Genomic DNA, 18,747 nt, shown 5'->3' on the forward strand with positions numbered 1-18,747 from the left:
TTTTATTTGTTATGTTTGCTACAAGGGAACGAAGGAGAGGAAGAGATCAAAGTCAGGCCACAAGGAGAAGGACCAGCCCAGTCTGCTTCTAGCAACCAGTGGCATGGAAAATGGAGTTGAGACCGCAGTAAATGAAAATGCTGGAGATTTCAAGAGTGTTGTCGATAACATAGCTCCATCAGATAAGGTCAGTGGTTAAAACAGAATTGGCTCAGACATGTTTACTCAAGTGTGAAATTCTCTGTTGACCTAAAATAGCCAAGAGTTTTTGTGGGGTTTAGTGTTTTTTTCCACCAGACATATACCAAGTAATTGTCTCCTCTAACGTGGCTGACGCCATATATCCGTAAATAAAATGTGTTGAGTGCGTCATTAAATGAAACATTTCCTTTCTCTAACATGGTTGGAAGATGGGAAAATAATTCAGTGGTAGTGTTCACCCAGGTTGTGAGGCATTGTGGGATCAATTGCCTATTGTGGACCATTGGGTCTCACCCCACCCCCACATCCCCAATAAAACACCAAACGTTATAGGAACCAGCCACAACCTGTTGTCCTACTGGCCATATCAATTTTTAGCTATGTGCTAAACATTAGTCTTTTCGCCTGAAAGAAGCTGATTTCCTAACTTGTGAGTGGGCTACCAAATCCCCAATTCCCTGTTTACAGTTTTAATGTTTGTTGAACATAGACCCACCATTTCAGCGTATGCATGGTTTTTCTGTTTCTAGATAGAGGATATAGAGTTCTGGTTGTCGGGTAGTGACGCAGCAGCCACCCCGTCGCCGTCAAAGGAGGAGAAGACGGTTGAAAATCATGTGTCTCACTCGCCGGAGATCACCGTCAATGATGTGTTGTCAACCGAGGAAGATGACAATGTTAAAATCAGTGAAGAGGTATGAACGTGCTAATCAAAATCATACATAATAGGTTTTCTTTTCTTTTATTACATAAATATGATGAAAATGCTAGCAATGAAAACTAAAAAACTGTGTGAGTGTTATCATAATCTGTTGCTATGTATAAACGACAAACATAATAATATTATAAATGTTTCTCCTTTTTGAAAACAATTTCTACAGAAATCCAAGAAAAAGAAGAAAGAGAAACGAACAAGTACAAAAGATAAAAAGTTGAAGAAGGAAAAAAAGAAACGAGAGAAAGAGAAGAGGAATGAATATGAAGAACCTGAGGGAATAACAACTCCTTCAAAAGAGAATCTTTCTATATCCCAGCTGGGGACACCCATGGAAACTAAACTACCTGTGAGTATCTTCATTAATTATAGCATTTGATGCCAATTTCAGCGTATGAACACTGAATAACATTTCACCATTCACAACTGTCCACTCCTTAAAGCATACATAAAAAGGTGATTTTGACAGAATACTTTTACGGACATTGTTTTAAAAGCATACTCTGACATTAACCCCATTCTCCATACATATGATTTATACACTTGCGAAAATGTTGATGATTGTGAGCATCCCTTAAAACTATTGTAACAACGGCTAAAAAAAGAAGGGCATGGTAAAACGGTAAAATGTTAAAAGTAAAACTAAAGAAAAAAGAAAGGAAGTGACAGTGAAACCAGATTTAATGAAATCAAATGGTTAAATACCATATAGTTATCCCCAAAAGTTTTTCCATCAGATATCTTAGCCACTCTTGTTTCTGGGTGCCTAATGTATACAGGTAAATGTTTTGTATTTTCAATATTTCAGACTGGAAGAAAGTTGATAATCACAGTTCTAACTTTTCACTTTTTTGTTTGTTTTTCAGCCCATGTCTAGTTATAAATTGCTAGGAGAAAATGCATCCATAAAAATGGTGAGTTCTAATTTTATATATTAAGTATACAAAAAGGTGTTTTCAAGTACTATATTTTAATTTGAAAAAAAGAGAAGTAAAAAAAAAAGCATCTGATAGATACATTTAAATTTATAACAGTAATAGATGTTCTAATATGTAATTATCTCCACATAATCTGCAAATTAATCTCAATGTCTGCATTTCTATTTCGACTTTTAAGTAGGTTTTTATTTATATTCTAAAAAAAATTTTTTTTAGGGAAAACTAACAGTTATCGGAGAGTTTAAAGTGACGAATCATTATTTGTTTGTTTGAATCCTGAATAAATGTGAATATTTCTTCCATTGAAGACTTACGAAACCCGAGTGACACACCAGAGAAGTGATCAAATTATTGTGTCCATTATTTTCAACAACCTCACATCGCATCATGTGAAAGACATGGAATTCAACGTCTTGGACACCTTGAATACCAAGCTTATCAGAGGGGTGAGTTTCACAGTTTTTTTATTACCAGAGAAAAAGTGATGATTATACCAGATTAGGTAATCTTTCGACCTTTTTCATTTCATTTGGATTATTTTTTGTGCATGATTCTAAAATGCTGCAATTGAAATAAACTACAAAATAAAGTAGATGAAACAAATGCCCTGCTTTGAAAACCATACACAATGTTCTGGAGTTTTTAGTCCCCTATCTGTCCAATCGTATGGCACTATAGGATTCATCTGGGTTTGTCTGTTCATCCATCTGTTTGTCAGTCTGTCCAACTTATAGGTTTTTTTACTTTTTTTTTCATAATGCCTCAAGATTTTGAGCTGAATTGTTTTTTGCATAGCTTAATCATATAGACTTAAAAATCAGGGATCTAATTCACTAAACTCTCGCAACTTTGCAATCTCACAGTGCAATACTAAAGACTTGCAAAGAGGATGCTTTGTTGTCTAGCAGATCCTAAGAGACCTTTGTGAATTAGGCTTCAGGTTTGACTTTCATAAGGATTGGTTCATTTTCGACGGAGTTAAGGCCCTTGAATTTAGGATATAAAAAACTTGTTTGTGTCTGGTTGGGGACCTGTATTGCTTTTGTGGTACTCCCAAGAATGCTTGTTGTGTATGATCATTTTCATCTCTGCCATATGTTTCATTACTGATAGTTGTTGATTAAACAATCGACTGAGGTGTTAAACATTTGCTTCTTTTCTTTCTTTCTTACCTCCCAGATGGGTCAGAGTCACCATGATGCTGTGAAGGTTCCGTTTACTCTTCTTCCTGGATCTCAGAACGAGGGACAATTCGCTTTCTCTATAGACAGCATCACCATGCCACAGAGGATGCGTGGCACACTCACATACATTGTAAAGGTACAGTCTCGTTTATTGGCATAATTTAAGTGGGAATTTCACCCCAAAAATTACAACAATAAAAAATCTCCACTCACAGAACAAAATTGTAATATTTCAATAAAAAATAATATTTGTGCCTTTGCACCATCACCATCTCCCAAACTTGAATATAAATATTATTTTTAGCCTTGCACATTTGTTGTTTACACAGCCCTGAATGAATGTGATATTGCAAAACGTGAATCGACAAGATTTTTTTATTCATTATTACCCGGTACTGCTTTAACCAAATTTAACTAAATAAAATAAATTTTTATGTTATAGTTGCAAAATTTAATTATGCTATCTTGTTTTGTTGTTGATAATACTTTAGTTCTTTTGTATTTGATTCCCTTTTAAGACAAGACTATGATATATAAGCATGTTTAATGTATATTTTTCAGTCTGATGAAGGTTCTACGCATGACAAACTTGACTTCAAAATCAATTTACCTTGCAGCTCTTACCTTATGACCACCCCATGCAAAAGGTTTGAATACTGCAATTATTATTGTATTATTGGTTTTTAAAATTACTTTGTTTTAGAGGAAGTTACATGTAATTTTTCATCTTTCCAAACTTTTGTATTTAAGGGGTGTTATCACACACACACACCCCACCCGCCCGTCTCCCTCCAAGAATAGTTCAAGGAGAGTAAAATCCATTACTAAAAATATAAAAGGCGTTCATTAACATGTGTAAGAATATTATTTTTTTTTTTTTTTTTTTTTTTTTAAAGATTGTGTTCATAGTGTTTATTTAGAAGGTAACTACTTTTTACACTTATTGTACACCTTTTGCATTCAATAGTTATAGTCTCCAGTGTTTCTCACAGTCTCCTAGTTTGAAGGATAATGAATATCCTGTGTATTAATAACCTTATGGATTATTTTGTAGTGCTGACTTCGCTACATTGCTGGGAAGTGGAGACTTGTCTGCAAAAAGTTCAGTGAACATTACGCCAGTAGATACAGAATTTTCTCATATTATAGCCAAGTTGTGTTTCTTCCTACATTTTAGACGTAAGTAGTATCTTGGTATTATTACATTTTGTTAAATTGGTTGGATGTTTTGGGATGTATTGTTTATTTTTCTATAATAGTATCATTCGTAAGTTCATTTGCAGTCAGTGATTTGCGTGTTTAGTGACATTTCTTTAGATTCTTAAAGGATAAATCTTTCACCATGATGGTACTGAATCTGATCTCTTCAATATTAACATTACATACTTTATATTAGACTTAAATTTCTTTGTGTGATGTCCAGGCTTGGTTATCTCCCCTCCCCCGACTTGGGTAAAATTTGTGATTGGGGCCCACAGCTTCGAGTGCATTATGGTTCATGCACCCCCTCTCTCCAATCTAATTAAAATTAGCTCTACTGGTTAATTACTATCACCTGTGGATCTAACAGCACCCAGTTGGAGCTCATGTCCAGTTGACCTTTCATTCGACCCAATCAAAACTTTACTTTCAAAACCATGCCAGTGATTTGAAAACATTCGGGATTATGCCGAGGGTATACGAAATGATTCCGGTGAATTACGATGTATGCCAGAAACTAATTTCAATATCAAATTTTATATAAAATTTGTTTCAAGACAGAAAAAGAGCCGTTATGGTATAGCCATAAAATCTGTTTATACTAGTATACAATCCAGAGTTTATTACTGCACTTTTCCCCCTGTTTTTTAATGTTGAAATAGACAACAAGTTCGCCTATTGCATAAAGAGTCTCCCCCGATATTTTTTGAATTTGTATGCACCCGAATAACGTTATAAAAGGCAAAGTGTAATTGATCGATATTTAAATTGTTATTTATAGATACAATGTCACCTGGACATGGGTGTTCACGCAATGCTGTTAGATCTACTGGTAGACCAGTAGAGCTAATTTTAATCAGATTGCCCCTCTCTCCAGAAGAAATCAATATTTGGCACAATAAAGAAATATTGCCTAAATGTAACTTTTAACAAGTTTCAGTTTAATAGATCATTTAAATTATTTGAAGTATTGTTTGGGACTCGCTTAAAAAAAAACACCTGATGGTTTGTTTTGTGTCTTGATTGTAGTTGTGGAGCAAGTTGAGAAGAGTGCATCGCTTTACAGCAAAACAATACAAGATCACCCTGTCTGTTTACTTGTGAAAATGGTTAGTAGTTTCTCTTACAGTTTCTTTAATAGCATGACTAATATTGAACATTATTTTGTTTGCACATTTAAGAAAATGTGGTTTTTTGGGGGGTTTTTTTAAAGTTGGTAAATTATGTAAATTTTATTGACTAGTCTGTAAAAATCATTATTTGGAATTAATCACTGATTTATCACTTGTTTCATATAAAGATAATGGACTGCAAAATACAAGTATTACTTTTATTAATGACAACATATAATACTACATTTGTGTGTGTGTTTGTTTTTCCACAAGTCCCAACATCATACGCAACACTATACATAACAACATTGCTAGTGACAATTTGCTTTTGAATTTGAAATTACATACAGTATTTAATAGGCTCAGAGTGTAAAATTATAGTGGTCCAGCTTTGTTACAATTGTATGATCATTGCATTAATTTTATTACAAACACATTTTTAAGAAGCATCAAGTGAAACATTTTATTTTATTAGTGGTATTTCCATTTGATTGTTGTTCCATTTGATTTAATTTTTCTTTCAGAACGATGGCTCTGTTTCCTTGGATGGAAAAAGTACAGATGGAACACTCCTGTCGAATGTTTTGGATGATGCAAAACAGTTGTTAACAGACACTTCCTAACATTGTTGTGTGATTTATTTATCTGTACAGACTTGTGATAGAATTGTGACTTGTGATCCCCTGAAGTCGGTGCATCGAAAACACTTCAGGGAAAGCAGGGTGTAAAAAGTGTATGTTGGGTCACTCGTATGATAGCAAATTGTTGTGGATTATGAAATATTCTGTGGTGATGCTAAACCAATATTCCTTTCAGTAGTGGAAATATTATCTTCAGTGGTTTTCAGATATGTAATAACAATATCTCTAGGTCTGTGATAGTTTCATAGACTCCTATAGCATGTGTTAGTGTACTTGCCAAATTACAAATACAGCAATATAGAAATTTTGGCTTCAGTTTAATTTACAAAATATAAACCTAATGTAAGCTTGAAAAGTAATGTTCTGTATAAATGCTTGAGAAAACATAACTAGAACTTGTAGTGAAACCGTTCTCCAGTCTGTCTTCTTGAAGGGTCTGATTGAACAAGCTCCATCTAATTACTATATTTATCCAATGTTGGCTGGTGATTCAAAATGTGCTAATGTGGTAAACAAATTTTCATTTTTGTCCTGAAAGGAAAGTAATTTTTATAATCAAACCAGCTCTGAATATAATTGTTTGTTCACCTGTCCTATCTGCTGAGGATTGTTAATATTTTGATGACAGAATATTGAATTATTTTTTTTACTTTTTTCTTTAAGATCATTTCAGTACTCTAACATTTTTTTTAAGTTACACAGTTTTCCAACTTAGCAAGCTACCAGTAAAAATATTCACAATATCTTTGTAATCTGATGGATGTAAAAATGAGATCTCAATATCTTCTATGAAAATGCCTTTAATGTGGAACATGGATGTATATTTTTGACAAGCAAAATTTGCTTTGTCAACTTGTGATTATGTCATTCAATTGTATATTTCTCATGTGGATATTTTTATGTTGTGATTCCCTGCTGTTAAAAACACTTATATTGTTGTTGATTTTTTTCTGTAAATATACATAATGTTGGTGTGTGAAAGGATAACATTTTAAATTAGGCTTGTCATAAGAATTCCACATTTGCTGCATCAGCATTTTCAGAAAATATTTCAGTGGGTCTACTATAAGGGCAGCATATTGGACTGCAATAATGTCAGTTTGATGAGTTATCTTTGAAAAGGTTCAGCCACACAGATAACTGAGCAAAATAAAGACATATCGGCACCCTAGAACTAACCTTTTGGTAATACATGTAGTTATGAAATGGTCCAATTTTGCATTATAATTGACGAATGACAGCTGCTACAGTAAGTATTCTTCATGTTGAGTAAAGCAACATTGTGACCTAAAATTTTATGGTTGTCTTCAAGGTAATATTGGCATCATTTACATTCAAAAAGCCTCTCTACTGAATTGTTTTTTGCATGTATGGATGTCTCTTTTATTAAATGTACATCATGTTGATCGAATTTCTAGATGTTGTGTCCATTTAAAACATCTGTTTTGAATAAGTGCTTATCTTCACCTTCTGTCAAAGTTATAATGTCAGTTTCTAGGGTAACCAGTCAATTCGTACCATAGTCATTTCGTACCCAATTTTACCATTTTGTACCCGTCATTTTGTACCATAGTTATTTGGTCATTTCGTACCCAAGTCATTTCATACCATGGTTATTTCATACCAGGTCTGTTTGGTCATTTCGTACCTCAATCATTTATTGTGCAGCTTAGTTAAATGATGGATAGTAAAATGTCGAATTACTGGTTTAAAAAATAAACATTAGACTAATGCAATTATATTTGAAGCCCCACCCCTTAATAAAAAAAAAAAAAGAAAGAACAAGAAAATTATGATCTATTACTTTCATCGCGCCTCGCATTTTCGTTCATCATCATATTAATTACCAACGACAACCTTGTGTTAGAATAACATATCAAGATCTAAGACAAGCCGATCTAAAAAAACCCATAATTACCCATGAAGACCATGTGTTACAAGGTATGTTTACACGGCAATGTTTATTCGTCAACAATAAAAATAAGAAGTGGCATACCATGACAAAAATAAGATACCGAGTACAAAATGACTGGTACGAAATGACCAAACATTATGGTACGAGATGGTAAAAAGTAGGTACAAAATGACCAAAGCACTATGGTACAAAATGACCATGAACTATGGTACGAAATGACTAGTAACCATTTCCAGTCATGCTGAGGTTACAACGTTTTATTTCTGGTGTACATAGATAGCTTCATAGTTACTAATGCATTAGGTAGTATTACACTTTGGTCAAATGTTTAGTGTTTTCCACTAATTCAGCATTTAAAATGAATAATTAGAGTAAGTAGAATAATTGAGCTTTATACAAGAATTTTTAAAAATGTAACTTGTTTTGATTGGCTGATTGGACATTAGGTAGAGGCTATTATGTGAAGAGGAAATTAATATAATACAATTTCTTTTTTAAAGAGTAATTTTATTTTGAAATTAAAAAATCTGCAATAAATAATATTGGGTGATTCATTGTTATTATTTTTTTAATATTGGTGTTGATCCACGGTAAATATTAGTTCATGAGTTTTTTGTTAGTACCATCTGCAGAGATGAATGTTTATACTGGTTTTTAGCAGCAAAGTCTGAAGAGATGGAACAGGCCACAGAAATTTGCGAAAAATTGTCATTTTGTTGATACATTTATAGCACAATCAAATTTTGCTTAACGTATTTATGATTTGCACAGTGAATTTAAGATATTATTGACATGGATATCACGGGTTATGCAAAAAGGAAACGAGTTAACTGAATTTATTTTGTGTAACCCATAAATGGGTTATACAAAGGTTTGATTCTTGGAGGCTTGTGGAACGTAAGTACCTGCCTCATTCAAGCTTTCTTTATTTGACTATTCATATTAAACCCACCACAGTTTACAGTAGCTATATTTCTGTACAGTGAATATAATAATAAAAAAAGACAAAAAAATAAATGTCAAATCCATAAGATGGTTAGATAAAAAGGAAAAGAAAACAATTTGATTCATAAAACTCTCTACAATATTACAAAAGGTCATTCCCATATTTATAACATATATTCTTATAATGTTGTCAAGCAATCTCCCTTTTTTTTTTTTTCAATGAATTTTTTGTTTGTGTATTAGCATTTCCATAAATGTGTGTAGCAACTGCGAAAACGGAGTAGGGATGTTAGTGAGTTATAGTTGCACATGGAAAGCTGTGTGTGCTAACAAGGTCGTGTCAAAACTTACTATGAGATGGTAGCAGTGACCAGTTTGCGGCTCTGGCTTATGGACTACTGGTATATGTAGAAGGTATCATTTTAGAAAATGTGTGTAGAAAACAAACCAGAAGGTAGTAAAATAAAGTGCATTGGTTTTTTTTAAATTTTTCCATCGCCTTTGTTTTTTTTGGGTTTTTTTGGTAGCCAGTTTTCATTTAAAAAATGACTACTGATGAGTAAGTTAAAGGCACAGTGGTTAAGAAAATGTTTGGGTGGAATTGAGGCATTGGGTTGTTTGGTTTATTGTACTTAATGGGACTAAACACTGTTTTTTTCAATATGTAAATGTTTGTTTTGCAGTGGTGACAGTAGTATTGAGGTAAATGTAATCTACTTAATATTTACTGTTATTTATTGTTGTAGACCACATATGTATGTAATCTGTACAGGTTAGATAGAGTATGATTTAAAGATTAATTCATTCTGCAAACAAATTGTTTTTAAGAATTAAAATGTCTTATTTATGATTTGTTTCCTTTCATAGTGAAATAATTGTACATTTGTCTGTACATCACTGTATTTGTAATGAAACGAGATGTGTCTGATTTGGAGCAATTTACATAGTTAAAAGTGTGTGTGTGTGTGTGAACATTTAAATTTGGTTTAGCACACCTCTGAAACGGTTGACTAAATTTCAGGGTTTTTTTAGGGGGGGGGTGGGGGGAGGCTAACTGAATCCTGACTTCGGCTACAGATTTCCTGACCAAATTTACAAAATTAATAATAAACATTATGGCTCTGAATAAAATAGTTTGTATTTATAACATTAACACTAGATACTCTATGTGATACCACATTAACAAAAATAATAACTGAAATTACAAAATTGCATGCACCAAAAAATAGCTTTTTATTTATAAAATATAGTGAAATGAACTTGCATTGAAATATTTCCTTTGTTTCCTTTTCAAAACCATTTACTTTTGTATGCAGTACATCAAGAAGAACATGTATGTTATGTCATGAAATAAAAGAATGCAAATGTTACCATATATGTTGTTGGGACCACCATGTTGGTATGTACAGTATGTTAATTTAATGTGCCCATAACAGTGGGGTTGTTGTATTGTGTTGAAGTTGTCTTGTTAATATAGGTCTTCAGAAAAAACCTATAAATTCCTTATAAATAATTAAGAAATAAACCCACTTCAAAGAGTATTAAAAGGCCTTTCAATGTGTACAATGTACATGTGATAAAGTTTTGATTATATATTTTAATTAAAAGCACCTAGTATTTCACAATTGCACATAAAAATTATAAAATACAAAGTATGAAATTAGCTTAAAAACTATTTTGAATAAAAAAAAAAAAAATTATTGAATTATAGTTATATTTATAATTAACTTGCTGTCTTTATTGTAATGTATGCTATAATGCATTTAAATTCAGTTTGTAAATTTAAGAATTGGAATCTTACGTAATTCACAAAATTCTTTTTGACTGTCTTGAGCAACAATACATGGCCCTTGCAAGTCATTTTGCATTGCACAGCAAGATCAAAAAGTTACAAGAGATTAGTGAATTAGGCCCCAGGACCCTGTTGTACAATACAATCTTAGCATTACGATCACCGTAAGTGCACAACTCCTTTATATGCTTAAGGTGATTTTAGCACTAAGATTGCTTCATGGAACAAGGCCCAGATACACGTGTATTGCAATGTATGTATATAATATATATATATATATATATATATATATATATACTCTCAACAAAAAGTAGGGGAACTCTAATAGGAATTTACATTGCAATTGCCAAAGTTGTAAGGTATATTAGCTGTGGGGAATGGTTATATGATAATAGTGAATTAATTGGACAAACATTACAACCGGTAGTTCAGTATTACAGTAGGTTTTATGACCACCAAACATCTTGAAGGACGATTGGGGTCAGAAGTGAAATTTGAAAGTTGATGTGGGTTTTTTCAGTAAATCGCAAATTCAAACAATAAAAATGACTAAAAACAATAACAACTGTATGATCAACAGAATGAAAATGAAAAGTGATTAATGGACCTTCATGGAAATTGTCAAAATCGAGAATGACACCCCACGCTGTGTACAGGGCAACTGCGTGATGCACATGCAAACTATTGAATGTGTTTCGGTGTGTGGATAAACAGACCTAAATGTTCTTTACTAGGATGTCTGTGGTCAAAACATATGTTCAGTCTAATAGTTGATATTAACATTAATATTTCAGGTTCCCCTACTTTTTTTTTTTAAGAGTATATATATCAGAATAAATGTGAGTTGATTCAAAAATTATTACAATTACCAATTATTGACATTGTTCATGTGATACACACTAGCAATTAAAATCTATCCATTAAATCAGTAGTTCTTCCTATATATAGGATCACTTCAATGCTCACTTTGTTGCAATAATTTATGCTATTAATAGTGTGTAGTCAAAATAGAATAAATGTTGGTTGCATTCTAGTACTTAAGCATGATGGGGAATGATGTAATATTGTATTGGTATGAACATGAATTGGATGTATCCAATATGTTATGTGTTCATAACTGTCCACTGTTTGTAAAATGAAAAATAATTAATTTATAATGAAATCAAAACCTTATTGATCTTTAAACCCATTGAGTTCTCATGTGATGCCAATTTAACTATTTATTGTACTGGAACAGTGCAATTATTGTATAGTGCCCTTTTATCAAACTTGGTCCCCCCCTTTTTCCTGGATCCGCCCATTTTGTCATATATTTTGTTCATAACTGTCCACTGATAAAATGAAAAATAGTAATTTATTACAAAAACCTTATTGATCTTTAAACATGAGTCATGTGTTAACTATTTATTGTACTGAAACAGTGCAATTATTAATAGTTTATTATCAAACTTGGGTTTTTTTTCTTATTTTGTCAATATTTTGTTACAAATACCTATTTTTATTTTCGGGGATTACTGCAAATGTTATCTATATAATTATATGTGCATTTTTACCATATGAATAACTGCATTTTTTAAGCAGTGCCATTTCAAGCATGGGTAGTCCTGCAAGAACAATTGATTTTTTTTTCAATCTTGATACCGGGTGACAGTTTCCTCATGTTTTACAGTTGTATTTAAATGATCAATTGAAAATGACCTTGGGCTCTTTTTAAAATAACTAATTTCCGGTCATAAACTGTATAAAAACTACATGTAATGGTTTATGGACCATGTAATGTTTATGAAATGACACATTGTGACATACTACGGTATAGTTTGACACTGCGACATACTGATGTATAATTTAAAGGGCTTATATGTAACATCCTTCTGGTTGTAAGAGTTGGTAACAATATATTTGTAAAAACAGAATTTGTTAAATTTGTATGTTTCTTTTCATTATGGTATATGAGGGAACGTTGGGGAAAGGGTGTTGGTTAGGTGTGTAAAGTGTTCTGTACCCTACAGTATTGTGCTCACATTAAACATAGGCCGTGTGTTATCTGTCAGTGAGTTTATAGTGCTGGTATATAGATTATAATATCGTACGAATAAAAAAAATTATATTATTTCTTATGTACATGGTACTGCCGGTCCTTGGTTTATTATATCCTTTGAAATATGCATCAGCTTTCAGCAAGAGTATTCATGCCATTGTGACAAAACTGTTCTTAAATCATTTGTAATTATACAGAAATCATGTGAAACATTGAATTGTACATTTCAGATGTATTTTAAAACAATAAAGAAGCCAAACCTATTTTCCCATTGTATGTCGTGTATATTGTGATGGTTTAAATTAACACTATGCATTTATTACCCATATGGTTAAACATATCTTGGTACATATCAAAGTGATAGTCACCAATTGGCGCACTACAACCGTACATGAATTTTTAAATGTCGAAGTTTGGGTATTAAGTTTGTTTTTTCTTTGGGGGGGGGGTTATTGTTGGGGTTTTTTTAAAGGGCTTATTATTGTGGCAAATAATCAATCTGATCAGGGTTCGCACGGGCCTGGAAAAGTCCTTGAATTTTGACGTAGTACTTGAAAAGTACTGGAATTTTGCAAATTCAGAAAAGGTCCTGGAAAAGTACTGGAATTTCATTAAAAACTACTTGAAAATTGCCGAAATGTACTTTAGGTTTTTTTACAAGCAGAATGTGTCTCTTACTGATTAAAATCTGGAAAAAATAGTAAATATTTGCTGACGTATTTCTCGGGTATTTGTCGTAATCAAAACCCGGAAGTGATATGTGTTGCTGCCGATATATATAGACTGGCATACAAGTCCTTGTTGCGCTTGCTATATGCACCACAGTGTGAAGATTAAAGTAGACTGGGCTGCTGTCTACTGGAAACACGGTGCATTACAGGTTGGACTATACCAATTCAAATCCCATAGGCGACCATGTTAACGTTTGTGCTTAAAAACACTATATGCAATATATACCCAAACTATGACCCATAAATATCAGTACTACAACCCCTACCTCAAAGTATTAACTGCAGAAAATGGTACCTTTCATGGCTCATTTTCGGTATAACCAGATGTTTTTACAACACCCCTAGTTTCGCACAAAATTTTAGTACTGGTTTTTTTACATGTACCCCATACATGTTCCAAGCACAAGGCTACTTGACACAGTGGTACTAGATGAATTAAAATTGTATACATTTTTAGCCCAGATGAAACTATTTTTTTTTACAACCAACACACTCACATTGATAACCAAACAGGACTTGTGGTGTTAACTTCTCTATCAAAAGTTTGGTGCACCTCGAACTTCGACCCAGCCGGGAATTAATTGGTATAGTGCTACCTATACTGATAACATACATGTTTCAAAAGGTGGCGAATCATGTGTTTTTATAACAACCAGGATCTGGTGTCTTCTAACATACTGACAACTTCACTGAAACTGACCGGCCTCGGTGGCGTCGTGGTTAGGCCATCGGTCTACAGGCTGGTAGGTACTGGGTTCGGATCCCAGTCGAGCCATGGGATTTTTAATCCAGATACCGACTCCAAACCTTGAGTGAGTGCTCCGCAAGGCTCAATGGGTAGGTGTAAACCACTTGCACCGACCAGTGATCCATAACTGGTTCAATAAAGGCCATGGTTTGTGCTATCCTGCCTGTGGGAAGTGCAAATAAAAGATCCCTTGCTGCTAATCGGAAAGAGTAGCCCATGTAGTGGCAACAGCGGGTTTCCTCTCAAACTCTGTATGGTCCTTAACCATGTCTGACGCCACATAACCGTAAATAAAATGTGTTGAGTGCGTCGTTAAATAAAACATTTCTTTCTTTTACTGAAACTGTTGTTTCTACAGTGCAACCTAATATAATGTACACCTCACAAGGCACATGTATTTTGGACAGTTTTGTACAAATGCAATATGTCATATTTGAAAGAATTTTTTTTTTAATAATAATACTCCTGAAGATATTTACTGTCAGATGTGTGTGTGTGTGCTCAGCTATATGTGTAGAGACAACATGGATATTCAGAGTACCTCACCTCCTTAAACCTATTCCATTGAAACACATGTACTTGACTGACCCCTAGATTATGAAGACCTTAACAGGCACATCCAAGAAATGTCAGTATTAAAAAAATGCAATGTCTGAGGAAGGAAAGATCAACATGACTGCACCTGTATGAAGTAATGACTTCATGTCCTGCACATCACTGTTGGAGGGAAATCCTGTATGCTGAGTGTGGCTGTCTTCAAGTTACCATGTGCGGGAATTTCAAATCCATCAGTTATGCAGATTTTAAAAATGGACCATCAAAACGATTGACTGACTATATTTTATGTATACCCTACTGTAGTTGGAGGTTTTAAATATTTGTATTATTTGGAATTATCATGCAGCTTTCACATATTTATTTTTGATTCATTACTAAACAAACATGTTTTTAAATGACATAATTACCCGAACATCTATTTTATTGCATTTTTTCTAATCCAGATCAATACAATATGTATATTGGATGTATTCATACAATCTGTAATCCAGCAAATTATTTAGCTATTAACATTGGATAATACAGCTTTAACAATAAAATAAATTATCAACTTACACCAAGGTAGATAATTGGTTCTAAATCTAGTATACACTTAAAATGCACTTCATGGGAGCAAACTAAGTGATTACTTTTTTTTTAAAGATTTGATCTGGACACCTAAAGATATGTTTAACAAGCTTATTGTTATGTATAAATGAGAACAGAAGGCACAATAGTGACCAAAAATTTAATTATGACTTTGGTAAAGTTTTTCTTCAAATTAATTTTTGTGTGTGCATAAAACTACAAATTTGTCTAAAATATGACTTAGCACCCTATAGGTATGTCAAAAGGACGATAAAAATCAAGGTCTTTAAAAAGTTAAGCTTTCAGAAGTACCTACATGAAACATTAACTATGTTTATGGAAATTAAAGACATTAACCCAATATTGGCACATGTTATTTTTAATATAAAAATAAATTGCTATTAAAATCTAAGTTCAGATTGCTTAGATATATTACCATATTTAAGAGTAGTTGTATATGGCAAGTCAAACACCATGTAAATAAAAATATTCAAATCTTTATAGTATGAATTATAGGCCAAAACCAACTTTTCCTCAGTGCTAATTTTTATTCAAACTCCATTCAGAGCCATGTACAGTAATTATTGTCAAGGTCAAGGTCCTTGTGAACTTACATGGCCGAGTGACGGCTAATTAATCAAATAGTATAGTTTAATTTAATTAAATGACACAAATCATAATCTTTTTTATTATGCACTGAATATGAGCTATAGGTTGGACTATACCAATTCAAATCCCATAGGCGACCATGTTAACGTTTGTGTTTAAAAACACTATATGCAATATATCAACCAAACTATGACCCATAAATATCAGTACTACAACCCCTACCTCAAAGTATTAACTGCAGAAAATGGTACCTTTCATGGCTCATTTTCGGTATAACCAGATGTTTTTACAACACCCCTAGTTTCGCACAAAATTTTAGTACTGTTTTTTTTACATGTACCCCATACATGTTCCAAGCACAAGGCTACTTGACACAGTGGTACTAGATGAATTAAAATTGTATACATTTTTAGCCCAGATGAAACTAATTTTTTTTACAACCAACACACTCACATTGATAACCAAACACAAGACTTGTGGTGTTAACTTCTCTATCAAAAGTTTGGTGCACCTCGAACTTCGACCCAGCCGGAAATTAATTGGTATAGTGCTACCTACTAATAGTTGAACCGGTTTATGAGCGAGACAGGTAACCAGTCGTGTGCTGAAAAACGGTCAGCTGTAGTTAACTAGTGATGTGTGTGTGTTAAACTGCTTGTAACATTGTGCCAAAGACTACTTGAAAACTGAAAAATATACTTGAAAAGTACTGGAATTTCTGTTCACCAGGTCTGTATGAACCATGTCTGATTGAAATTGGTTTCACTTGTTTAGCAGTAGTAATAGTTCTGCACTAGGGGCCTATTTCACAAAACATCGTAAGTTTGCGTCTGCGACTAGCAGTTAAACCGGTCATATGTTTACACGTAAGTTTGCGTCTGCGACAAGCAGTTAAACCGGTCATATGTTTACACGTATTTGGCATCTTATTTCACACAGACAATTACACCACTACAGAAGATGAGCATTTTAAAGACTATATATATATATATATATATATATATATATATATACAGTCGAACTTAAGTTGAAGGGGACGACGAAATAGTTCGAGTTTCAGGGAGTTCGAGTTTTCGAAATTCGTACAGCAGACCCCAAAGTGAAACTGCATTGTAGTAGTATCATTTCATTGATATCGGAAGACACGTTTGCTGCTCCATCCCTGTCCCCAACACACAGATGTTAGCACATTCCTTCTGTGTATATGATAAAACTAAGTAAATATTAACAGAAACGAGATAAATCCGATCAATTTGACGTACATCTCTATGTACTTGTATTTATTAATAAATTAAAATACTGGATGTCGATTAGCACTAAGTACGTTTGTTTACCAAATAAAAAATACACAATATAAATAGCAAAATTATTGTAAATCATTTTAAAAAACCCTCACTAACATAGCGGGACATAACATAACAAATCAAAACACTGTATGCCAAATAGCACTAGGTTATGTACTTTTTTTCACATATAAAACATTCACAACAGTACAAAATAATTTATAGCTCTCAAATCACAAAGTACAAAGAGCAGAACTATCAGAATTTTTTTGTAATTAAAGATTGTTTGGCACACTTGCTTAAAAAATCGTCTTTCATTACTGTGTCTGTAATCTTGCACAGATTGAGCAGCATTTCTTCCGAATGTTCACGGTTCTGCAGGTAGCACGCTTCCATGGCCTGTTCGCTGTTGCAGTGTCTCGTTTCTGTACTTTCTTCATCCTCATCGTCGTCGTCCGTTTGGCATTTTTAATTTCGTCTACTATGTCGACGTCGGTCATTTCCGTGCAGATTGGTATGTCATTATCAAGACTGATGTAGCGAGTCGTGGTGTCGCGTGTGAGTCCGTGTTACAGCTGTGTAGAGAGGGGCATGCCGTCATCGGGGTCAACATCGTCGTCGTCAACTCTGTGTTTTTAACGTCAAACCCAGCATGGCGGAAACAGTTCTTTATCGTAGTTGACGTCACATTGCACCAAGCTTGCTGCATGAGATTTAATGCATCTAAAACATTAGTTTTAACTCGGTTTCCGCATCAATAGCCGATATATAACGGATAATAACCCTCTTTCTGTAAAAGACTTTTAAATTTTGGATTGTGTTTTTGATGTGGTGTTCGGTGGCAAAAACACAAGTTCAACTGATTTTAGACCCGCTATTTGGGATGGGCAGGGCAGTTATCCACTACAAGGGCGATTTTTCTCTTTTTGCGGGACATTTGTTTGTCTATTGTTTTTTTACCGATTTTAAATATCTGAAGTCATCCAGGCCTTTTTGTTAGCTAGGTATTCAGTTGGTAGTGTTTTGATATTTTTAAAACAACGTGGTTTTACTGACTTCCCTATGATAAGCAATGGCAGTTTGTCGTTGCCTGACATGTTGGCAGTAACTAAGGCAGTAAGCCGTTCTTTACTCTCTCCCCCCCCCCCCCCCTTGACAATCTACATCTTTATAATATATATTTATTTCGCCAAGGGCCTCCTTTTAATGTATTATTGTTTGTGTTCGATCCCATTAGTGGCCAGTGGATTAACTTGTTGTTATTGCCAAGTATGCCTGATCATGCCAGAACGCACACTGGAGTTCAAAAGGTGTGGAATTGTCTTGGTGGAAAAAGAGCAAGGGAACGATTAACAGCCCGCGTTTGCAGTAACCAGACCCAGAAACTGATAAATTGTGCTAATGACAATTGGGAATGTGTCAAGGTGTTTTAAACATGTGAGTTATCGAAATAACCTGGATGGCGTCGGCCCATGTTACGGATTGAGTGTTTGGCTCTGGACAAAAAATTGAACGACAAAGAAAAAAAAAAGCACTCATGTGACAACTTCCCCGCCTCATCCCCCTGAAC

The 18,747-nt window shown here is 33.7% G+C and overlaps 1 protein-coding gene across 2 annotated transcripts in view; it reads left to right on the forward strand.

Moving 5' to 3' along the window:
- The window catches only part of LOC121376473 (AP-3 complex subunit delta-1-like), a 36,998-nt gene extending 29,007 nt beyond the window's left edge, over nucleotides 1-7,991 (forward strand). For both annotated transcript variants that reach the window (XM_041504347.1, XM_041504348.1), the window contains exons 25-34: nucleotides 26-187; nucleotides 732-896; nucleotides 1,083-1,265; nucleotides 1,783-1,830; nucleotides 2,163-2,300; nucleotides 3,034-3,174; nucleotides 3,600-3,685; nucleotides 4,093-4,217; nucleotides 5,268-5,347; nucleotides 5,875-7,991. In XM_041504347.1, coding sequence (XP_041360281.1) covers nucleotides 26-187; nucleotides 732-896; nucleotides 1,083-1,265; nucleotides 1,783-1,830; nucleotides 2,163-2,300; nucleotides 3,034-3,174; nucleotides 3,600-3,685; nucleotides 4,093-4,217; nucleotides 5,268-5,347; nucleotides 5,875-5,973 — 1,227 coding nt within the window. In that variant the 3' untranslated portion in view covers nucleotides 5,974-7,991. The remainder of the gene's footprint in view (nucleotides 1-25; nucleotides 188-731; nucleotides 897-1,082; nucleotides 1,266-1,782; nucleotides 1,831-2,162; nucleotides 2,301-3,033; nucleotides 3,175-3,599; nucleotides 3,686-4,092; nucleotides 4,218-5,267; nucleotides 5,348-5,874) is intronic.
- The last annotated feature ends 10,756 nt before the right edge of the window (nucleotides 7,992-18,747 follow it).

Source organism: Gigantopelta aegis, chromosome 6, assembly GCF_016097555.1.
Source record: "Gigantopelta aegis isolate Gae_Host chromosome 6, Gae_host_genome, whole genome shotgun sequence".
NCBI classification, from domain to species: domain Eukaryota; kingdom Metazoa; phylum Mollusca; class Gastropoda; order Neomphalida; family Peltospiridae; genus Gigantopelta; species Gigantopelta aegis.